This window comes from Branchiostoma lanceolatum, chromosome 3 (assembly GCF_035083965.1).
Source record: "Branchiostoma lanceolatum isolate klBraLanc5 chromosome 3, klBraLanc5.hap2, whole genome shotgun sequence".
In the NCBI taxonomy this organism is placed as follows: Eukaryota; Metazoa; Chordata; class Leptocardii; order Amphioxiformes; family Branchiostomatidae; genus Branchiostoma; species Branchiostoma lanceolatum.
This window is the reverse complement of record NC_089724.1, coordinates 33,631,635-33,656,706: the sequence shown is the minus strand read 5'-3', so window position 1 is coordinate 33,656,706 and position 25,072 is coordinate 33,631,635. Positions and strand designations below refer to the sequence as shown.

At 40.4% G+C, this 25,072-nt stretch overlaps 2 protein-coding genes across 2 annotated transcripts; both read left to right on the top strand.

Moving 5' to 3' along the window:
- Positions 1 to 209: 209 nt before the first annotated feature.
- Positions 210 to 13,831, top strand: LOC136429583 (atrial natriuretic peptide receptor 2-like). The gene is made up of 7 exons (XM_066419417.1): positions 210 to 223; positions 571 to 1,186; positions 1,811 to 1,958; positions 3,914 to 4,072; positions 4,725 to 4,823; positions 11,581 to 11,678; positions 13,597 to 13,831. Exons 1-7 carry the CDS (start codon positions 210 to 212, stop codon positions 13,708 to 13,710), a joined length of 1,248 nt encoding a protein of 415 aa, XP_066275514.1. The 3' UTR covers positions 13,711 to 13,831.
- A 2,342-nt stretch (positions 13,832 to 16,173) lies between these two features.
- On the top strand, positions 16,174 to 24,583 carry LOC136431505 (GLIPR1-like protein 1). The gene is made up of 9 exons (XM_066422896.1): positions 16,174 to 16,575; positions 18,713 to 18,836; positions 19,351 to 19,457; positions 20,020 to 20,129; positions 21,211 to 21,302; positions 22,533 to 22,619; positions 22,988 to 23,047; positions 23,391 to 23,431; positions 23,831 to 24,583. Exons 1-9 carry the CDS (start codon positions 16,420 to 16,422, stop codon positions 23,963 to 23,965), a joined length of 912 nt encoding a protein of 303 aa, XP_066278993.1. The 5' UTR covers positions 16,174 to 16,419; the 3' UTR covers positions 23,966 to 24,583.
- Positions 24,584 to 25,072: the final 489 nt, after the last annotated feature.

Genomic DNA, 25,072 nt, shown 5'->3' with positions numbered 1-25,072 from the left:
ATGAGTGAGGAATACACAGGATTGGAGAGAGCACTCGGGAGCGTCTTCTACGCAAGAGGTAAAATGAATAAAGAGGTTTCTGTATTAACAACAATAATCTAATACTAATATACTATCAACATCAGAAGTTTCAGTGGCCGTCTGTCACCTCCCTCATGGCAATAATGAACGGTAGTATTCCACATTGCAGCTAGGTGTCGCTGCTAACAATGCGATCCGAAACGTAAAGTATTGTCATAAATGCGGTTCCAAACGTAGACTATTGTCATAGATGCAATAATATCATATAATACCAGTCAGTATTGCCCTGAGGAAGATGACAGACGTGCGACCGAAACGTAGGCGTTTGATATGAAATAGAAAATAAAAATGCTCAAGCATTAAAATAGATTCATACCAAACAGATGAGAGGATTTACAATACAAAAACTTTATCTTATTAATCTTTTTTTTACAAAAAGAAATATACCGAAACCTTAACATTTTCCCACTTGAAGTATGTTTTCACATGATAGATTACCGTATGTATGATGTTTGAAAATTGCCATGATAAGCTACTTCTATGAAATAGACTGGCGAAAATAGGTAGCAAAATCGACCACGACAACAAATATCTGTACTTGTCTTTAATTCTAGGAGGCCTTACTGGTGACACCAGTATTGACTACAACAAGGTCAAATACTTCGGACAAACATGTTTGGAGCTGGCGCTGATCTACTCACCCGACGCTGCTGACATCTACCGCAACATCTTCGTCAACACGACACTGGAGAAAGGTATCATGAAGATGCGACGAGAGATCAACATCAACAACGCCATCGTCGGCCCGAACGTGTATATGGGTCTACACTGGTTCGACAACATGACGTCATACATCGGCATTCTTCGGCGACTCGACAGACACCTGTCAAAGAAGATCCTGCACATGGTGGAAGCCGAGGTTCAAGAGCTGGACGTGCGTCTCAGCCTCAACATCATCATCTTGGTGATGGTGATTGTCGTGAGTCCGCTCATTACGTATGGAGTTCACAAGATGGCGTCCGACACTCAGGCAATCGTCTGTCGGCTACAGAAGGTGGACCTGGAGCGACAAAAGGCTGACGGAATCCTGTACCAAATCTTCCCAAAAAGCGTCGCCGAATGCATGAAGAAAAACAACGCGGTGTCAGCACGGCATTTCAAACATGTAAGGAATAGATTTTACTCAAATCATCCTCTCAAGCCAAGCCCACCAAGCCCAACGCTATTGCATATCGCAACGTACGATTCGTAGTTTTCCCATGGGCTGTTTTCAGCCGTTTTCAACCAATCACGTCGTCGTCTTCGGTCAAGAGGTAACGCGATTGGCTCATACATTTAACTCAGATTAAAAGGTTCTCTTATTGGCTAACGGCTGACCAGGACGACGACGAGAAGGACGGATCGCAGGCCGGTACGCCAGGGTAGTTTCTCGAAAATCACACAAGCAGCGGTCCTGGCATGAGAATGTGATCAAACACATATCACGTTTTTGCAAATCTGGATATCGGCAGAGAAGAAAACATGCAATGATTACAGTAAAAGACTGTTATATTGAAAAACCACATTCGCCTTCAACAACAATATAGACGGGTTAACAAAGTTAGAATTGTGCGGAGTGAAATCTGAGGAAAAATGAAAAACTTGACACAAACCAGAGGAGTAATCTGAAGCTTGTTGGCAAGCACTCTACTTTGTGTATGGATATAGCGGGTTGAATTTAGGGGCAGAATTTGGGGGGATTGTCTTTTACATTTTCTAGTATCTTATTCCCCCTAATTTTTTCTTTCAGACTACGGTTATGTTTTCGGATGTTGTCGGCTTTGCTGATATCTCAGCCGTTCTGACGGCTCAGCGGCTCGTGGACCTGCTCAACCGACTGTACCACACACTTGACTCGGCCATCGACCTGTACGATGTCAACAAAGTGGAGAGCACAGGTGATGAATTATTGCCTCTCCTATACATTATGCATTCATCATATAAGTTTCCATCAGCTTAATCCCGTGCATTTTCGTTTTTTTTATTGCCATGGTCTTCCTTTTTCTTCATTTTTTAGGCTATGCATCATGGCTATGCATCAAGGCTATGCAGAGCCATAATCATAGTACTGCGATTAAGTTGCAAATATTCGAATAATTGCATGAAGGTAATCCCCAAGGAATCATGATTGGCAACACATCGCTCGAATGGTCTTTGTACATGTACATAGCAGTGGGGATGAATTCTCAAAGCTTACGACATATTATAATAGGCGAGCTTTTACGATATATTTTTTTTCAAATAAGCTTTCTTTATGTTGTAATAAATAAAGCCAATATGTCAAAGCTGCTTTTCATCCATACATTATTTTTGCGTTTCGGCGCATGCGCGCCGGAACGCATTGTCCTGGCTTTTACCTTGCAGGCAGGAACCAGGGAAGCTTGGTTCAACACTGTGTCGCACACAATAAGACCTTATATGGCAATACGTTCCCAAATCCTTGTATAGCCGTTGCCTTACATGGCAAGAGAGCACGAAAAGGCAGGCAGGCTAGATTTGCATGTGACACAGGAGGGCGACCGCATGTAACTGCTACAACTGTTCGGAAATATCATTGCATTGTGGTTTCGGACTTTGATATCCTGAAAAATGACCATATTACATCTATTCCACGAGATTGCAGAAGAAAAAAAATGATTTCGTCAAGAAAACGACCAAAAATCGGCATAAATGATACCATATAGTGAGGTTATAGCATTACGTCCAGAGTGAATAGTTACGTACCGCACCTTGGCCGATCTGGCAACGCGAAGAACTTCGGACCCAGAAGATCCGGGTTCGTGTCCGTGCATGGATTTTTTTTTTCTTTTTAGATATTGAATATCAAAAATATATATTGATATTATATTAATCTATCAATATCATATTTATGAATATCATTTTTTTCATTAATAAATAAAGAAATATTTTATATTTGTTATTTTTAAATATTCATTTAATATATACAAGGCCTTTGTCTTATGAACAGGACTTCATAGATTCCAAACCCGGCATTCGAATTTTTCTGTTCATTGTAATGGAAAATACCGTGCAGCGGCTCCTATGCGCGGTAAGATGATTCTTGCAAAACACTCGCCACTAAACTTCTATCCCCGATGTAAACAGAGGCTCTTGATGTTGTTTGCAAAACAGCGATTCTTTGTTACAGTAGCAAATGCTCCATTGTTCAGTATCGACTTCATTCAGACAACACGGACGTGGAAAGTGGCGCCCCTCGGCACAAAACTATGGGAATTTTCATGAATTTTAGCAAAATTACCCAGGAAAATAAGGAAGAAATGTTGTAAATGCGGAAACCAGAATAATACGGATGAGGTAGCTGTTGATTTGTTTGACATTTGGTAGTCATTTTAGATAGAACCTTAGCTGTTATGAACTTCTATTTCACTTAATTACCATAGTGCTGATGATTCAATGGTGCTTTTTCAAATTTTATGTTTTATTGCGTGCCATGTACATAATTACATTGATAGCTTTTATAATGAGCCTATTATACATTTTACAAATAAGTACAAGTTGTAGGCCAAGACCAGCTTTTTCAAAAGCACTTAAGTTAAGTGACGTAACTTCAAAATTGCTTTCCCCAATCTGCCTTTCTCTATTAAAACAGTACTCATTTCCCAAAATGACAATTTTTCTTATAGACTGAACAGCCCTTGAGTGACTTCCTCTGGCAGATTTTACTTCAAGTAAAGGGAAAAGACAATTCACACTCATAAACGTAGCCGAAACGCCAGCTTTTTTTAAAAGCTCTTGTTTTATTACGACGCTATCTTTGTTATTCAGTTTCTCTGTCTTAATTCATACGTTAATTCATATGTTAATTCATATGTTAATTCATCCATTCATCCAGGCGGTGCATACCAGATTGTGTCCGGACTGCCCACCACCAATGGAGACAAGCATGCCGGTGAGATTGCCTCCCTGGCCCTGCACTTCCTCTCGGCGGCAAATATCTTCAACCCACTGTACATCGGCGGCAAAATCAGGCTTCGCATCGGCATTCATTCCGGTAAGGAGAAGAAAAAATCACGTTCTAAGAATTCTAAACTTCGCCTTTTATCTAACCTTTGACTTTAACATGTGTCCCCTATTTTTATCGATTGAACAACGCAGAAAGGACTTCTAGAGTAAAGCTGGCTACAGGTTTTATTTCCGGCTGCGCCTCGCCATGTGAGGCGGAGTGATACAATCTCGCTTGGGATGATACATGCAGGTCACAGTGTTTTGCCAGATGATACGGTAGTGCGAGTTCGTTATAGGTATGCCTTATGAAAACAAGGGTTTATTTTTCTTGAATATGTAACAACATTTTTATTTATATTAAGATGACTACTAACGAAAGAATGCATATCAATACGAAATACATCTTATTTCCAACTTCTCTTTCAGCGATAAGGAAAGAAAAGAGATATTCATAGAATCCACCAAAATTTATCACAATTTACAAACGTTCACGGACTAAAAGAAAACGACAACATTCTTATTAATTACTTCTTGAAACCCACTCACTGCAAGGAAAAAAACAAAAAAACTCTGGCACTTCTTCTTTCACAAACACAAAAAGCTTCCGTAGCAGTTCGTTTTCTATCAACTGTTCATACTACAATTAGCCATCGGAAAAGAAAACTGTTATACCAAATAATATTGTGTACTTCTTGTAGGTTCCTGCGTGGCTGGTGTGGTCGGATACAAGCGTCCTCGCTACCACATTTTCGGACGGACTACCAACATCGCCCACAAGCTACAGACGTCTGGCGAAGGTACATTAGACTTTTATCGACAAACTATTACTCTACAAGGAGCCTAGCCCCTTCCCTATCAAAGGCTGAGGTTTCCACGTTAATGGGCGTGGCCTCTAACAAGCTGCCAACAATGAGAGATTCGCCTGAATGTTTTCTTTATGTCTTTAGGTTACAATGACTCCCTGGTTGACTGACAGCTGATTTGCACGCCCCGCCCACAAAAGTGGTAACATCAGTCCGGTTTAACAGGGCTAACCCAAGGTTTAATGTGTAGGATGAGAGTAAGGCTTTGCTTATAGGAGAATGCCATGCACCGAATGATTTGTATTGCGTATGTTATGAACCCTCTAAGACCATTAAACAAAATGATTTAAATGACCACCACCAGCTGTATGAATATAAAGGTATTGATGTGGCGTCGTAGGGCGTAATGGTTAGAGTGTTTGCCGGGTAGTCATGAAGTTTTGGGTTCATATCGATGACATGCCTGGCCTGTTATGGCTGCCGAGTCTCTTTTATCCTCCCGGCAGCTATGATATGTTTGGATATGGCTATGCATAATGAATGGACCAAATGTTGGGCCCTTGAGAAATGCCTTTTACATCAAGAGCCACGAACTCAAGAACTTGAAAAAACCTCCGGATTTCTTGAAAAAGATCGGGCGTGTTGTGGGTAGATCAAAGCCTACAGTCTAATGGACGTACTGTGCTAAGTGACCCCAGGCTATTGAGGTTCAGCACATACCAATGAGAAGAAGAACGTCGCCTGAATCGATAGATACACTAATGCAATTTAGAGCCATTGAAGTGGGGCTATTTGCAACGAATCGAGTTACCAAAGCCCATAAGCATGCAAAGTCAATTAACAACAAAGCTAGCTACCGAAAGGCTAAAACCTTTGTTATATGTCTCAACGGAATTTGCATTTTACAATTTCAGGTCTGCCTTCACGAATACTCTTTTCTTATCATAAGCTTGTCCTCGATTGTACATGCATGTCCAGTATCAGGGTAAAGTGGCAGAAGTTGGCAGAAGTTGAAATCGGGTTACGTCATATATAACTTCGGGATTTTCCGTCAACCATCGGAAGAAATCCAATGTTGTCCGAAGTTAGGAGTGACGTCGTCCTAACTTCTGCCAGCGGCCGGGGGTGGCAGAAGTTGGCAGAAGATAGGAATCCGATGCTGTATGAAGTTAGGAGTGACGTCGTCCTAACTTCTGCCAGCGGCCGGGGGTGGCAGAAGTTGGCAGAAGTAAGAAATACCATGTTGTCTGAACGTAGGATTGACGTCATGCTAACTTCTGCCAGTTGCTGGGGGTGGCAGAAGTTGGCAGAAGTTCGAAATGCGATGTTGTCTGAACGTAGGAGTTTGTTTGTTTTGTTTGTTTGTGCCTTTATTTATTCTCGAAACATACTCTAATCGGCCCTCAGGGCCGCTTTTCATAGAGGTCGAGATGAGGAGTGTCAAGGGGTCAACATAACAATAAATAGATAACTAAATGTTTGGTCAAACAAGGTGAATCGAAATTATATCAATAATACAAAGAATATATAAATAGTGAAAACACAAAAATAACAAATGATAATTCGTCGAGTCATTAATCGATAAGTCGATAATCGTTCATAAGGGTCAGTTACTGAGTCCTTTAAAGGTTACAATGGAAGTTGCTGTCCTAGCGGCCTGCGGTAAGGAGTTCCATATCAGCGAACCGGAGTAGGCTAGGGACCTCCTGTAGACCTCTCTCAATGGCATCGGTACCACAAGGAGGTCTGAAGCACTGAGTCTAGTGCTCCTGGTAGCTCTGTCCCTGCAGTAGGTGAACATCCGGCGCATGTAGGACGGTAACCGGTTGTTCAAGGCCTTGTGTACCAGTAGGGCTTTGTGGTGCTTAAGTGTTGACTTAACATCTTTCCATCCCAGACGTGCGTGGACTTCTGCCGATGGAGTAAGGTACGGGGCACGTAGGATCAACTTGCCGGCTCGGTTTTGCATCCTTTGTAGTTTCTCCAGTTCCCGATCTGACGCAGAGTCCCAGACAGTACATGCATATACGATATGTGGCAGAAATATTGCTTTGTACAAAGTTAACAGAGTAGGTGTTGAAACAAAAGTGCGGACGTGCTTTAAAATGCTGAGTGATCGCCTGAGTTTGCACAAAATGGCATTTACTTGGCACTTCCAGTTAAGATTACGATCAATTATCACCCCTAGGTATTTGTACATATTACATGCTGTTACAGCTGCCCCATTGATGGACAATTTGGGGCTTCTGCAACTGTTAAGTCTCTTGTCTGTTCCAATAAGCATAAATTTGCACTTTCCACTGTTCACTGACAATGAGTTTGCTATAAACCACTGTGTAAGGGTATTGAGATCATTCTGTAGTTTATCTTCAATGATACTGACATCTTTGTCACAATAGTAGATGACAGTGTCATCTGCATACATGGAAAGATAACAGAATTTAGCGCAATTTGGCATATCATTTACATAAATTAAGAACAATAGCGGCCCCAATATTGAGCCCTGGGGTACTCCATATTGCATTTGATGAAAATCAGAGGTAGCTCCATTTACGGCAGTACAGTGCTGCCTGCTTGATAGGTAAGACGTAAACCAATCCAGTGCCTCCCCCTGTATACCATAGCAAAACATCTTTTGGAGTAGGATCTTATGATCGAGCGTATCAAACGCCTTGGACAGGTCTATAAAAACCGCCCCTGTCAGCTGGCCAGCATTCATAGCACTGTACCACTTCTCAGTGAGAAGGTGCGCTGCGGACTGTGTGGAATGACCAGGCCTAAAGCCAGACTGGGCCTCCGTAAGAATACTGTTTACTGTCAAATACTCGTACACTTGGGAGTGTACTGTTCTTTCAAGTATTTTTGAGACAGCTGGTAGTATGCTGACCGGTCTATAGTTATTTGGTGTAGCTCTATCCCCTGCTTTGTGTATTGGTGATAGGCGTGCCTGTTTCCAGTCCTCTGGAAACTCACTTCTAAGCAAAGATTCATTGAATATGCCCGTTAGAGATGGTGCAATGATCACTGCTGCTGACTTGAGCAATCTGTTGTTAAGGTGGTCTAGACCAACAGCTTTGTCCGTTTTCAGAGCAAGGAGTTCTTGTTGGACAAACTCAGTTGATACACGGCTGAAGGTGAAACGCTCCAAACAACGGTGAACAAATTGCAATGGACTGAGAAGTGACATTCCCTTGTTAATACTCAGTGCTAACTTTTCGGCAACCGTACCAAAATACTTGTTTAGTTCATGGGCAATTTCCAGTGGCGACGAGCACATATCCCCGTTTTCATCTTTGAGACATGAAATATTAGATGACTTGGTCTTTCCTAATAGAGACTTTAATGATTTCCACATGGTATTGATATTACCGCTGTTGATTTTGTCATTCAGGTAGGTTCGCTTGCTCGAGATCATCGTACGCTTGGTGTGATTACGCAACTGTTTGTAAGTTTCCCAGTCAGTTCGACTCTGGGTCGACTCAGCCGTGTGTCTCGCCTTATCACGAAGCGACATTAGCTCGCGTATATCTTGGGTGAGCCACGGCGGACAGTCCTCTCCCCTTACACGGAACTTTTTGAGAGGTGCATGTTTGTTGCAAACGGTTTCAAAGAGCGATTTCCATGTTACCCACATACTTTGCACGGAATCTAAAGCATTGATAGTGTTCCATGGAACTTTGGACAAATCTTCCCTAAATTTTCCCTCATCGAATCCTTTGAAGATTCTTGTAGATATGTATTTAGGCGGTGGCCTTGCTGTCTTTATTCCCCGATATGTGAAGATAAGGTGATGGTCGCTAAGTGACCCCTTGTAAACACCACTGTTCGAGTGTTTACTTGGGTTAGATGTTAAAATGACGTCAATAAGGGTAGAAGACCCTTCCGTCACTCTTGTAGGTTCAGTTATGAGGTTACTAAGGTCATAAGCATCACACAAGAACCTGAGATCCTCGACAGGCCCCTTGTCCTTCAGAAAGTCACAGTTTAGGTCACCCATGATTGTCATTTCCATATTCGTATCAGACGCTTTGTCAAGAGACTCTCTGAAACGCTCGAAGAAATGTTCATCAGTGGGTGGTCTGTATGCACAGCAGACAAGTTGGTGTTTTGACTTAGGGGGGGTCAACTCAATCCACAGGGCCTCCAAACCCTCAACAGTAAGATCGCTTCTTTCTTTGAAAGATATAGAGTCCTTAATGTAGAATGCCACCCCACCCCCATGTCTCGACCCCCTGTCCTTCCTGAGAAGAAAGTACCCCGGTAGCTGTATGGTATCATCTGGGAAATCTTCGCTCAGGTGGGTTTCGGTTAAGCCAATTATATCCATTCTACTTTCTGAAGCAAGGATTTCTAGATCAGCATGTTTTGCTGGAAGACTGCGAATATTCTGATGAGCCAACATGAGACCTTTTTTATGTCCTTTCTTAGGTGGACAAGAAGTAGAAGGCATTTGTTCCAGAGAGGCGTTCGACATATTAAGGTTTTCGGGAAAGTTTAGGCGATCACATTCACATTTGAAGCACGACCATTCCAGGTCACTCTTTTCAACATAACATTGAAACATTGTGTGTGACATAGCTGAACAACTTTGATGGTACCATGTAAAGCATGTCTGGCATTCAATTCCTTTCCTTACATCTTTACGACATTCACCACATGGGTCTTTAACAGTTCGACTACTAGGACCAGGATTTACTGGAATATCACCGGACAAAAGCAATAATACAAATGCGCAAAACTGAAACTTGCTACATTTCCTTCCTGGGATCTGCATACTGTTGGCCTGTTTACTACGGACAGCTAACAGCTGATGCAGAACGTAAACATACTTCGATACAGCCAGAGATGGTGTCTGTCGAAGTGCTACAGCGTCGTTAAACGAATCATTACTACGGATTGCCGACTTAGAAAAGTACAAAATCAGGACAGCTATTACTGCCAATTTTACACAGGAAGTGTTATTGGTTTTATAGCATTTGGAAATATCTAATCCCGACATCATCAATGCCATTTCGAAGAGAAACACGGTGGTAATTTAAACTATTTCGGTCGGGCGCGCCAGCGCTTTCGTATGCTAATTTCGTATTGTCCAGTGACCCACTAGAATACAATAAATACCACTAAGAATAATCGCAAATATCTACTCACAAAAGATACTATATATACACAAATAATTTCGACCTCAATCAAGCACAAAATAAACCGAATTCGAGAGTGTTTACAGGCACAGTAATATAAAGAAAATAAGAGTACAATACCTCCATGGTGAGGGGCATGCCCTCCCCACTGCTAGCGTCGAACCAAACAAAATGCGATTTAAAGTGCTAAAAGATTCTTTTCCACACTAAAACAGTCCAGCAGGTTTCATGAAGGTTTAAGATAGGCAGATGAGGACTGAGTAGTTGGTGGTCATGGAAAGGGAACGTAGAATTTAGAGCTGGCCGACGAAGCCTGGGAAGTTGGCAGACGTCATCCTAACTTCTGCCAGTGGCCAGGGGTGGCATTAGTTGGCAGAAGTTAGGATGAAGTCATCCTTACTTTTGCCAAAGGATATTTTAGATGATATTTAAAAAATATATGTCTTGAATGTCTTTACCTACATATATAACTTATATTGTTAATCACTAAAGAGAGAAGCTGCGTCATGAAAAGAGTTTCCGTCTTTTGGAAAAGCATGGAAAAGGAAACTATCCTGTCATTTTTTTATTAATGAAGTTAGCGAAGTTTACAACATAACTGTTCTACAGTTTTGAACAGTGGATGACGTTTCCTAACTTCTGCCAACTTCTGCCACCTGCCACCCTACCCTGGCTAGTGGCAGAAGTTAGGATGACATCACCTAACTTCTGCTAACTTCTGCCACCCTAACTTCTGCCACCCTACCCAGGCTAGTGGCAGAAGTTAGGATGACGTCACCTAACTTCTGCCAACTTCTGCCAACTGCCACCCTACCCAGGCTAGTGGCAGAAGTTAGGATGACATCCCCTAACTTCTGCTAACTTCTGCCACCCTAACTTCTGCCACCCTACCCAGGCTACTGGCAGAAGTTAAGATGACGTCACATCCGAATCACGGAAGCCTCAAAACTACTCGGTAATCATCGTAACTTCTGCCAACTTCTGCCAACTTCTGCCACCCTAACTTCTGCCACTTCACCCTCGGCTGATACTGGACAATACTCCGATTGTAGACGTCATGTTTGCGTCTATAGCAAGTTTAGGGCGTTTGGGCATGAACCCGGAGGTCTTGTGTTTAAATCCTCTGAAACTCCGCTGATATTGTTTCCTCGGGAAATGCACTTTACATGACTTTCCTACTTTACCCAGGTGTAAAGATGGGTATTGATTTCGGTCGGGGAGGTAAAAGTCGGTGGAAGGAGATGGATAGACTGATTGCCTTTCAATACCATGCCCTATAGACACAGTGGATAAGAAACCACTGCCCCTACAACACCCAAAAGGCTACTCACCAAACAGAAGAGTGGTTCCGGCTGGTTTTTCACATGTTTTGGGGCGTTTTTTCGGGTTTTCTAATTTGTCAATGTTTTGTTTGTCTTGTGTGTTATAGAGACAAAGAAATATGACAAAGAAGAAAGCACGACAAAAACGCCTAAAAACATGTCAAAAACCATCCGAACCCACTCCTCTGCTTTGAGAGTACAAAAATGCTTTGTGACTACCTTTCCCTTAACCTACTCTAGCTAGACTAATATGGTAATGATCTGACGTTTTGTTGTGCCTGTCTGCTGCAGTCGGCAAGATCCAGATATCCTCTGCCACGCAGCAGATTCTAGAGACACTCGGAGGCTACAATGTGGCAAAACGCATAGAGACGCCGGAGGAAGTAAAGGTTAGTCCGTAAATAGTTTCATCCGTGAATAGTTTCATCAGGTTGGTGAGTCACTGAATGAAAATACCCTTTTTACACAACCAATAGATTTATTCCATCGACGTTTCGGTGACCATCTGTCACCTTCTTCAATGCAATTCTGACAGGTTCACATAGTAATGCAACACAGGTGTTGATTGTACATATGTAAGTACTTTGCGTTTGGGAATGCATCTCATTATTATGTATAAGCAGCAACACCTGTGCTGTATTTTTATGTGAACCCTTCAAAATTGCCTTGAAGAAGCTGACAGATGGTCACCAAAACGTCGGTGGAATAAATCTTTTGGTTGTGCAAAAAAATTTTTTTTTTTTTATCCAGTAAATGTTAATGTTGGCTTAAAGCGGGGGTTCTCATCGGGATACGCTTAATTGCACCAAATCGTTGCAACAACGTTGGCCAATTTTCGCCAATTTTCTCTTGCTGCCACACTGACGCCAGTGGGTAAAAACGTGACCTTTACTAACAAAATGGCTGCTCCTGAAATCTCACATTCTCAGTTTCAGCACCCAATCATGTTACTGACAGGTTGTTGCTGACGCAAAATATGTATTACAACGTGTTTTGACATTTCTGTATCCTGTGTGTGATTAATTGCGTTGATTATCTAGATGTCCGTGTTTGATTGTATTACACAATCAGCCCCAATTTATGCTGCTGATAGACTGATGCTGACCCAATTTTTACTGACAAAGTACCTTTATATTTCTGTATCCTGTGCGTGAGTTAATTAGAAAGTATCTGGATTTTCATTTTTTTATTTGTCTCATACGACTGGCTCCAATTCATGTTCCTGGCAGAATTATGCTGCCCCAAATTTGAATCACAGTATGTCGCGATATTTTTGTACCCTGTGTGCGATTTGTTAAAGGCACCCAAATCAGTTTATAGGCTTGAAAACTGGAAATATTCTAGTTGCTGTAGTCTTGACGGAATTTACATTTAATGCCCCTGTTTACCACATTTTCGTGATGATTTCATGTTAAAAGTGCTCAAAAGCGGCACAATAATAAGCTACACGGTGATCTCTGTAGTTTCACGCGCCTAATGTTACAGTAATAGACCGATTCCGTAGCCCCACCCACCTTCGTCAAAACGTAGAAATGCAAACTAAAAACATAAAAAAAGCAAAATATTTGACGGACATGCTGTCACTCTCTCATTGGACGAACTGCTTATAATGATTGACAGTCAGGATCAGTCTATTAGCGCTTAGATTTTCTTATCCGTTCTCACCACACAACGAATGTCGATATGTAATAGTATAGTGTTACTAAAGCTTACCATGTGAAGAAATAACTAGAAATCGGAGTTTTTTTTATTTCCAATTTCAAGCCTCATAAAATTCTCTCGGTGCCTTGAAGTTGATTAATTTTCGATTAACAAGTATCTATTCCATTTTTGATTGTATTTCACAATTGGCTCACAATCATGTTACTGGCGGACCCAATTTTTTTCTATTGCAGCGTGTCGTGATATTTCAGTATCCTGTATGTGATAGGCTAGGGTAATAAGTGCTTTCACACATTTGATCACGCATGTGCAGTGTCAAAGGTAAAGGCCCCTGAAACATAAACAAACCCGTCTGGACATTGTTAGTCAAATCGAGACGATTGTCGAGACAATAACAGGTACCTTTACACTGTATGTGTACTCAAATGTGTGAAATCGCTTATTCCCAAGTACCTAGATTTCTATGTTTTGAAATACCCTCTACAAGAAGAAAAATATAGATAGAGAAAAATAGAGAGAGACAGAGAGACTGAGGGACTTGGAAAGAATGGGACCAAAAAAAAACGACAAAAGAAAAGCAAAAAGCAATACTCCACTTTCTTTTTTGGTACAGCGTATTAACTAATATCAACCGTTGCTTTTCAGGAAATGTTTGCATACGAGGATGACGCCACCTACTGGCTGGTGGGGAAGGACTCGTCCGGCAGGCCGGGCATGCTCGCGAAGAACGCTCTCGTGATGTCCTATAAGGGGATTTAAGACCCAGCTTAACACGCTTTTCCGAGTACACTCGTAGCACATACGGTGTAATCTCCAAGCAGATCTCCACGGTGCCAAAATCGCACAAGCTAGCCAGAGAAGCTCCAGTCAGCCAGAGAAGTTGTCACGATTGCAAAAAAAATAAACTCCTTCTGCCAGTTGGATACGTTAGTTGCAACCGTTGGGTCTGCTTGGAGACTACATATGGAGCACACTTTGAAGAGTGCTAGGAAATGCGTGTATAAAGTAAACCCAGCCAATGATCAGACTTCATTATTCACACAGGTGACGGCAAAGAGTGCCAAACGCAGCTAATCTAATTATGTTTGATAACAAAATGATTGGTAGCTGTAAGCCACCTCACAGTCATGAGTGCGCATGTGCATTCGAGATGTATTATATGGGCGAAGGGCAAAATCTAAACTCCCGGGACCATGTTTTGTCTACAAGTGTGAACAACGTGTCCACGCATATGTTTATTTATCTCTGAGGAGCCTTAACCTCCGACCTTACCCAAAATCCACCGCGGTACTGGAACTACGAAATGGCTTATTGTACCTCTAAGCCTGATGTGTTGGTATTGAATTATTTTGGATTCGGTCTCCATTTAATTCTCTTCGATATTATAATTTTTCTTTGATACGTTATCCTATGTATTCATAGGTTTGGTACGTGTGATAAAAAGTGAATAATTCGAACGTACATGTAACGTGCACGATTTTGTCTCTGTGAATTTTTCTGCTAGATGGTCTTCGATTTAAGTTGATGACGTGTTTTTCTGTGGTTTTCTAATTTAAAGATGGTCATAAACAGTATTCAATGTAATCGTAATGTTGGTGTTATACATGTAGGAAATGCATACTTTGAACGTAGGGTGTTTTATTCTGTGTCTTTAGTTTGGATATATATTTTAGCCTAAACGTTATGTGATGATATCAATATTTTCTTTTTGTCGATGTCTAGTTGTAATGTAGTTTTGCATCCGTAAAACTATGGAAGCCCGGTCGCATTCGTCGAGCGATCCTCATACGGTTGCAAACAGATAATGGCATTCTTGTGATAGTCATGCATATGTCGAACACATCTGGGCTGTCTTGCTACGAAAAGGTTGTCTTAAAATATTTTTGAACAGTTGCTTATGTCACAGCCTGCTTGAAAATTCTAAGTCATCAAATTGTACAAAGGCCTACGACAAATGCGACCGCGCTGTAATGATGCGAGAGACAATCATTGAGCTACGTGGCCTCCTTCGCAGACTTGTTGGAGCGGCGGCGCTTACATGGGGGAGGGGCCGAGGCGCTGCAACACGATTTTTTTTTTCACGCGCTGTCTTTGAGGATGTCTAATGCGACAGAGGGAGCCTCGACGCCGAGGGAGTAATGCCGCAGAGGGAGTTACGTTTTTCAAACGGCAATGAAACTCCTTCTGTCGGCATTTAAGAACCTTATATCAGCCCTTGTAAAAAAAAATGGCGTATCAGCTCTCCCGCAATAAATAAGCGCCGCTACCGTAGAAGTCTGCGAATGAGACTATAGCTGTGTAAATATAATTTCATTTTATTAAATAAAATGCGCAAAATGTCATGTAAGTCTATAACGTTAGCTGTCTATTGACAACTGGTACATCCGTACTAGCATATTTGAAGTATACAATTTGCCATGCACAACATCATTTGATGCTATAACTACTACCTCTGGAGATCCATGCCAATGCAATGGAATGGCAACACATGCTTGTCGCAAAACGAAAAACATCGCAGGAGTGTAGATCATTACGTGACTTTGTTTATTGTGTCAGAGATGGGTAAATTACATGTAGACGAATCTAGCATATTTCGTGATGTTATGTGAATCTTCCTTTGTATATTATGAGTGCAGGTTTATCATCAATAAATTCGTTTAAAACTGTTATATTCTAGTCGGCTTAAATATATCTATCTATACATATATATCTCTATCTATCTATCTATCTATCTCTCTCTCTCTCTCTATATATATATAGATAGATAGATAGATGTATAGATATACCTACATATATCTACAGAAAGAGAGAGGAATGAGTGAAAAAGAGAGAGATAGTGTGAGAGAGAGAGGGAGACGCCCCAAACCATGTAATTTGTTCCCAGGTTCGTAAACGTCTCGTAAACCAGGTTCAGTTTAAAATACAGCCGATAGGTGGCGCTCTCCAGCCGGGCAAGATTCACATCATGCAACTACATAATACGCAAAGAGGGTCCCCGAAAGTCATACAGATATCCTTTCACTTAAAAAGACATGACCCATGACTGAATTACTACGTCAGTGCATGAAGGACACGTCTCTTTCACCTACTTAACGTTTCTAAAATATTTGCCAGACATTGAAGGACGATAAATGTCTGACGAGGATGACATAAGTACCCTTCAACACTTTCAGACTAAACATACGCAACACTTGTACGGCGAGGGACAAATAACTACGGAAACGTCCGCCCTTCCTCGCAGTCTGGCCACAAACAATGGTGGTATCCGCTCCATACACTAACTCCGCCCACATACACACCCACACAGTAAACTGCAAACAGAGCGGCACTCTATTTACCAAGCACCTACTACTATCGCTGGCCCACTAGGTTGGTAGCTCCCTTTCTAAATCACAGGTAGAGAGAACCAAAGAATAAGCCCCTCGACCTAGTTATTTATTGATCTTTGCAACGCCAGGTGAAGAGAAAATGTGGCAGCGACTTTTGCTACTCTTGGGCGTGGGCTACCTGCGGGAAAACATGGCGTCTTCTGCGTTGACAACCTCGGATATGGACTCTATTTTGTACGAACACAACGAGTTGAGGAAGAGTGTGCAACCGACGGCAGCCGACATGGAGTACATGGTACGTCTGACATTTTAGTTCAAGTATCTTAACGACCCCCTCTTAGTGTACGTAATTTGTATAATGGAAAGTGCTACGGTAACATTAGCAGTGCCGCATGACTAAAAGAGTTCATAACTTTTTCTTCACATTATAAGGGTGTTTCAAAAATTGGTAGTCGACCTCAAAACAGTTACTGTGGAAATTTCGTTACGTTCTAATTTTGGTGTGAGTCATTCTAACGTAATGTAAACAAGCCTTTCAAATCTATTTTCGGCCTTCCCATAATCTTGTTTACGCTCACGCTTTCTTCAGTGTGACTTATGTCACTAAGTTACTAACCTAACGCTGTAAGGTATATACTAAATATAGGATACCTTTTGATATATCTAAAGCTTTACACTACCGCCAAATTGTGTTCTGATTATAACATAATTGTCAAGAGAAACCCTTCCGGCTTGTTGACCTTTGGATTTCAAAAAGAAAATCAACTTGTTGTTGTGAAAGAAAGTGGTTCAAAAGCCAGGTATGTCCTTCAACCGATATAGATACCTTATCCAAAATTAAATGTAGCGCGAAAAGGACAAAGATATGGTGGTTTACGAATATCTCGCAGCTGTGTAAATGTTAAGATACTATCTCTTAAAGTTGTGTACATGCTGTGTCTTGGCACAAAATCCTACTTCTTGAATATCACTGGCACCCACCATGTGCATAACTTATCACACTTCAGGAGAGGTGGGTATAATTGGGGACAACAGTCCCTTTCACATGTGGTCGACCTCTGTGTTTACCTCGCTCCCTTGAGCAAACAAGGTGATATGTAGACATGAAGGCGTCATGGCACTTGGCCAAACATCCATGACTGAAAACCACAGCGACATTCCATGCTTTACACGGACTACTGCACCATTGGGACAGAGAGAGGGAGGGTAGTGTTTAGACAACCTTTCAAATTTTCAAATTCCCACCGTTATTTTCAGTTGAGGTTTGAAATACGTATTGCATCATCTTTTGTGTTTCTCGACAAGTAGCTGACAAACATAGCTACTTGCTAGAATACACCACCTCTCTGTGTATTCTTCTGTTGATTAATAAATAAAAAGAATTAAAATACAAAACTATGCTCGGTTTTCAATCTAAACTCGCTGGGGAATGAACCGATTCTGTCCGTCAAAGCTTATATTTTAAAAAAGAAAAAAAGATGAACACGACGTGTTTTAGAACCTCGTTACATTTGTGTAACTAAGGTAAGGTCTAAGGTCTAAGGTAAGGTTATATTTTTGTCACGCATTAAAAACCCAATTCTTTTTTTTAACGAACTGTGTATCAATAAATGACGCAGATTTGCTTTTAATAGTTAACAAGTTGATAATATCTTCTAACTGCATACAGGCTTAATGTTAGGCTTGGATAGGACACATCACTATGCTCAACAAATAACGGATCTTTGTTAAAGTTAACACTTACATACACAATTTACAATTATAGGCAAAACTTCAATCTTAAAATCGGTTTTGGTATTTTTCATATCTCCCATAAAACTGGAATAGATAGCAAAGGGATAAACAGACAATTTTCAATTACACGTGATCATTGAAACGTGCTATTCCAACCGCGGCACTATAGCTAGAAGGTTATGCCACCTACTTTTGAATGGAATCGCCCTTTGTGATCGGGAACCTTGCCATGAAGGTCACAAGAACTTGTGTCGCCAATTTGTGACCTTGCCAATCTTGTTCCCTGAGTGTATCGGACACTATCGGTCCCCTGCTGTCCTATCAAATATCACCCGCTGTGACAGATGATTGAAAAACATGTTGTGGTGGATCTGAACGTTTAGATGTATTTCTGTTTATATATACTAGATAGGTGCGACTCCAAGCGACTATAACATGAACTGAAGGCTACCGGTTAACAAATACTTCATTGCTTATTTCATTCAAGATGAAGTATTTCTTTGTAATCTATTGATTCGCAACCTTCTTGTCAGAGGTTAGCTCTCTGATGTGGAATATATTTAAGAATGAGAATGTAACAGTTTCATGTATTTCTCTCATTGTGCTAAAACTGACCACAATAACTATCCATATACCTTTCATGCTCATAGACTTCAGGGATCTCAAACAGAATATTATAATGTAGTTGTGTTTCTCAGGTCTGGAACGAAAAGTTGGCGGCCATAGCGCAAGACTGGGCTGACCAATGTGTGTACACCCACAACATACTGCGGGAGAAACTGTTCAAGGCATCGGTTGGAGAAAATATCTATTTTACACTAGGTAAAAAAAACAAACAGTTGTTTGGATATGTATCTTGTACAAGTAGTTGGTGTGCACTCGAGTTACATACGCTTTGAAGACCCACGAATCTTTATTATGAAATGTCAATTTCAAAGTCAAAAAAGATGTGAAAGTACAAAAATTAAGAATATATAAGTCGGTGTGTTTAGCCATTTGTTCAACCCTCCTGACCACGTAGATTTCATAATGAAGACAACATTTTTCTTACCTTTTCTATTCGTACGCTCGCATCAGTTTTGAAGCTTCCATTCGATGTCATCCATATAATCGCCTCAACATGGCCTAACAAGGGAAGTTAAACGTCACATTGGCCCTTGTACAGAAGTGACAGCTTGCAACAATAATGTGAACTGCAAGTAACCTACTCAACTTAAATACCTGCTTGTCTGAAGTAGGTCGTATGTATATTAGACTACCTGTTAAAAAATAAATACTTTTTTTCTAAACTATTATTTCAATACAGTTTCTTGAATCCCATTTTTTTTTCTTCCAGAAAAGTACAGAGCAGGTGAAGAAACAAAGCGATGGTTCGAAGAAGGACAGAAATACTCCTACACCAACAACTCGTGTTCCGATAAGAAGTGTGGACACTATACACAGGTGGGAAATAGGACTTTATTTGCATTGTCAAGATATGCATCCACACGTGTTAACAATTTTTCAGCGTTACAACAACGTTGTAGATTTAGGGATACGTTAGTCAAATATACTAACAGCTGTTTAAACATATATACAAGATATAGAGGTCACAGAGCGTGCAATTTGAGCGTTTTACTTGTTTTGGTTAGCAGTCACACTCATAATAAAGATGTTATGTTTTGAAAGCCACTTCAGTCAAGATGAGTAAGTACATATCTATCTGTAGATAAAGACAACAAGTTTTCATTGTAGTTAAGTTTATTATCTCTTGTATAGCGTTTAAACTGTCAGTTTGCGTGTCTAACTTTGCTGTGCCGTAGGGAAAAGGTTTTAACCATTCTGCAGTCTACTTGTTTTACAGCTTAAACGTAGTTGGTATCCGATAATGTCTACTTTTTCTTGACTTATCGTAGAAAGAAGCTAAATCTTACTTCAAAAATGTATGTTATTTTTGTAATACCAAAAGTTTCGGTGTGGCATGTTGTCACATCAGCCATCTTGATAACGTCAGATTCCGTTACAGTTGGTCTGGGCCAAGTCTCGCGAGATCGGATGTGGCGTGAAAAAGTGTGACATCGTGCAGGGTCTGGGATGGCGCAACAGTTACGTAGTCGTCTGTGATTACTCCCCAAGGTAACTACCAATAACTATATATCTATAAACTTCATATTCAATCGGCCACTTTCAAATATAAAATTTCGATACCGTTACCAGTTCAAGACATTACCATCATGACTAGGGGTGGGTTCCGGTACATAAAATTCAGGTCCGGTCCAGGTCCAGGTCAAGAGGGTCAGGTCCAGGTCCGGACCTGTACCTGGACCTGATTATAGTAGTGTCGCAGTACATCATATTTTGGAGAGCGAGACACACGTAAAAGTTTCTTAACGTCATGTCTGGAACGATATACTTTCTTAGGTTTGCACTTTGTCTCAAAATTATAACTATACTCTCCTCGCCGTGTGTTTACTCATCCTTTAAGTGTTTCTAGATATGATTGACAGCTAACGTCTTCGAAAACGACTCGTTAAATCTGCTGTTTTGTATTTTCTTAGACGAGTTATGTGGCCGCCTGCTGGTAGCCTGGTACTATGAATTTTCTAATGGGTCCATAGTCCGGTCCACTGATCTTTTACGGACCGGTTTTTTTGGAACGGTCCATCAAGGAATACCGATTTTGTACCGGTACAAGGTACCGGTACCCACCCCTAATCTTGACAGTAAACACTAGAGACTGCATGCTATCTGATATAATTATGTGTTTTTTTTTCTTCAGAAGATTTGTCTTCTTTTAAAATTTGACCCAAAAATCAAAGCCATTACATACATTACCTCCATTGCATTGACAAATGCACTGGTTTTGTTTGAAATTCCATTATCTGTAGTTATTCTATAGTGTCTTTGCTGTGTCTATATATGTATATACGTATACCAAAATAGAACCAAAAGAGTTGAGTTTGAGGATTTCATTCATGGCTAAATCCAACATATGTATTTTGGAGAAACTGCACTGTTTTTCAAAGCAAAAAAAAAAAAAAATTAAGTGAATCACTCACTACTCTTCCGCTACTTGAAACAACAACACGTCATTGACGTCGGCAAATGGTTCAAAGGTTGTTTGAAGTTGATATCGCCCCCTGTTTTGGTTGTGCTGAATTTATAACATATGGTTATTTGATGGATATGATATGGAACTATCATTGTTTCCCATCAGAGGAAACACAGCCTACCAGAAACCATACACTGCTGGCAAACCCTGTAGTCAGTGTCAGGATGGCAACAACACGTGTTATGACAGCTTGTGTGGTGAGTGTATTTTTAACTACAAAGTGTATCCTTTAATTTTTGCTAGAAATCTCTTGTATGGCATTTGAAAATGGACTGACAAAATTTCCAATCCGCCATGTTAATTAATTGTCACAGATGGCCCGATTTCTAAGGAAAAAAATTTAACAACACATGTGCTGTCTATTTGTATTTTACAAACATCTTGTTATCGAACATTCTTCAATTTGTTATTTGTTCATGTATATCACAAGCATCTAAACTGTATTTTTCGTCCACAAAGCCTCATGTTTTTTGTCTTTCTCGAGATAGTAATTGAAAACCCAGTTGCACAGAGCACGTGACCAATCACGTGGGCAGTAAGGTAAAAATTGTCCAAAAGAAGACTAGAGAAACTAGAGGACTAGTCAATTTCCTTGTTTTGGGACGTAGTTGATTACCTTCTATAATATTACAAGGGCCAACATAAAGGATGCTTCCACGCAAAAAAAAAAGTTTTCAGACGGAGCTGGCCTGAAAATATCGCTGTTACCATGCTATGCACCAGACTGAATTATCATAGACATCTTAGTAGCTTTTTGATGCGTGTATCCTGGTGCCCAGACGTCTGTGTTAGTGTGTTGGCTCCACTTTGTCTCTACTAACAATGGACCATTCACTGATAAACTACGCGTTCTGATAAGCTTATCAAAAAGGTCGTATTTTCTCTGGGCGAGATTTAATGTCGGAAGTACGTAATTTGGACATTGCGGCCGGATGTGCATACGCCAAGTCTTGGTACCAAAGAATGCTGCCCCCCTTCACCCACCAAAAATAAGTGCTAGTAACCTAACCTTGACCATGTATAATATGTATAGATTCTTGCTTTATAGTAAATCTTCAAGCTCTATCGCCAAATTTTAATGCTTCGCGGGGAAAGTACAGCTAGAGCTGGAATGTGCTTGTGGAAATCAATGCAAAGATAACATATTTTTTAAACATCTAGATGATATGTCGTGGTAACTATTTTGAACCTGGTCTATTGTAGCCATATTTTCTAAGTTTTATGGAGACAAATTTTTAGGATGGTCAATTATAAAAAAGAAATACTCAACTGGATCATTTTTGTAAACTGTTCAGAGAGCATCCACTGTCTGTCGTCCGTGACTTAATTTGCATTAATGCATTGTGTATCTTAATACCTGGATGTAAAACCTTCATCGACGTGTTATCCATACAATTGTTACATTTTATTCCATTGCTGTATAACAGGCAATCCCACTCGGCCCCGAAAAGCAGAAGACATGAAGACGACAGAAGTGGCCTCCAGCATCCTAGATCTTGAGGCCTTCAATGGAGGTACTTTATTTCTTCAACCACAATAACCAACAATTTGCGTACTAGTTACTAGCTATTTGATTATATTTTTTGTATAGCAATGTTACATGTGTAACCAATTTATTTCATTCATTTTCTATATTTGTCATAATTAGACGTATCGCTTCGGCAGCGAATTCACAATAGGACATGATGGTGATTCCACGCCACTGACACTAACTTATGTCGAAGGAAGTTTGGTCAAAGGTTCCAGAAAGGTCTCCAAATAGGTTATCTACATGTACATAATGGCGTAAATGATGCACGCCAACGAAAAGAGCTTGTCTAATTAACATCACCTTATACTACTACAATTTATTGACGAATGTTTTGTCCTTCTACAACCATAGAACCGTTGGTTATGGACCAACCTGAATTCGACACCAAGGTGCCCACTCCAGTCATAACCGGTGAGGTGCCTCAATGTTTAATCACATTTCCCTATTGATGTCATTGTCGATCTTTTGGTCTTTGTTTTCGGTGTACTGTGTGTCTGTTTGTAAGTTTGCTTGTTGGTCCGAAGTAATTTGAATATTGAAGAGTGGTACGAAAGGAAGGTGGACATGGTTAACCGCAGACGTATTGCAGGAAGCGGAGGTCGAATTTGAGATAAAGCTGAACCCCCATTGAAATTAAGGCCAGGCACATCGGGGACACTGTCAGGAAGTAAAGTCAAAGGTTCCAGAAAGGTCATAGGTTAGCTCATTTCATGTCTTCAATTCTGAATATCCAGCTATATATTTTTTGTTACAGATTTCAAGGATGTGGTGTGTTCGAAGAAGACAAGGCGAAAGGTAACGTCAAACATTTTTTTTTAGATTTAACCCTCAAACAGCATCGTCTTGCTTCGATACCATCAGCTATTACATGGCGTTAGTGATATTCCTGTAATTTAGAAACCTACGTGTATCGGCAATGATTGTTTGTTCAAATCCGTGAATAGCTTCACTAATAGGTTGACATTAAAATCTATAATAATATATGTTGTTGTGGATAGCTAAGAAGATACGGAAACACCAGCCAGATAAATCATCCCTGGGTATAGCGTCGCAAGAACATTCGTTTATATATTTAATATATAGTATGCTGTGGCATTTCAACAAATAGGAGCGTCCCTGCAACTTTAAATGATTATGAAAAAAATTGACAGATTTGTTATGTTTACATAATACGACTTGCCCTTTTTCCCCCAGTTCTGTAAGAAGTGCAAGTTGTCCAGAGGCCGGCATGTGTGCAAACGTTGCCGACGCAGTGGGAGGGAAAACGGGCGATCGTGCAGGCAATGTAGACATTGTCAGAGGTGCAAGCACTGCAGAAAACTCATGTAATGATGTTTCAAATTTCATAAATATAATCTATATTATATAGTATCTAGAACAGACGTCTAAACCCAAGCACGAGGTGTCCAGGCAGCGTTTTCTCTACCGCTCTAAGGTATGTGCGGTGCCGTAGCGCTTAGAAAAAGTTCACCATTTCCATTTCTGCATTGTTAGATGATTATTGTCCTGTCAAAATATACATAGCAAAGTTAATTACTTATCTTAAAGTGACATTCTATATTAAATTTCATTTGGATCATGTCGGTATGATTAAGGAATACCGTTTCATGACAAAAAAGATCATGTTACTTATATTTATAGTGACGGTGTCTGTTGCCATTCGTGACGGTGAGCTCACTACACTAATTGTGTGTATGTTGTCTGTGAAATAGACAGGAAACTTAGTTCTCTTCGGAGCTTGCGGAGAAGAGAAATTTCATTTGGCTAATGTCGGTATGATTAAGGAATACCGTTTCATGACAAAAAAAAATTCATGTTACTTATATTTATAGTGTTGTGTCTGTTGCCATCGAAATAGTCTACTGTCGGCGTTTTTTTTGTTTCATCCAGGTGTGTATTGTCTTCTAATAGTGGTCTTCTGTGTATATGACGTCTTACAACAATATGATTTAACCCTATCTAGACCGGGGGGGGGGGGCTAAAAGTGCCCGCGCCAACTTTGACATCGTATAACTGCCAAACGACGTATGGTAGGACAACCAAACTTAGTGACTTTTCCTAAACTTCAATTGGCGACAATATTATGATAAAAGTGTAAGTTTATCATTTTTCGTGTTGCCATGGCAACGGGTTTCTGAAGAGGCATTTTATGCAAATTTCACTACTTTCGATTTAAACATAGTTGTTTCCAATGTTTTCTTGCTCAACCACACTAGTTTCCTACATGTATAACATTATATGTATTTTAATGTAACTCCCATGATTCAATATTAATAGATTATGCTAATTTGATAACGTCATCGCTCAAAATCCAAGATGGCGGACAAAATCATTATTTTCGGTATAAACAGGCTTTTTCGCCTTTAAATTCGTCACAACCTGGAATTTTCTTAACCAGAAACATTCAGATTAATGTTTTGTCTATCTTGACTGTTA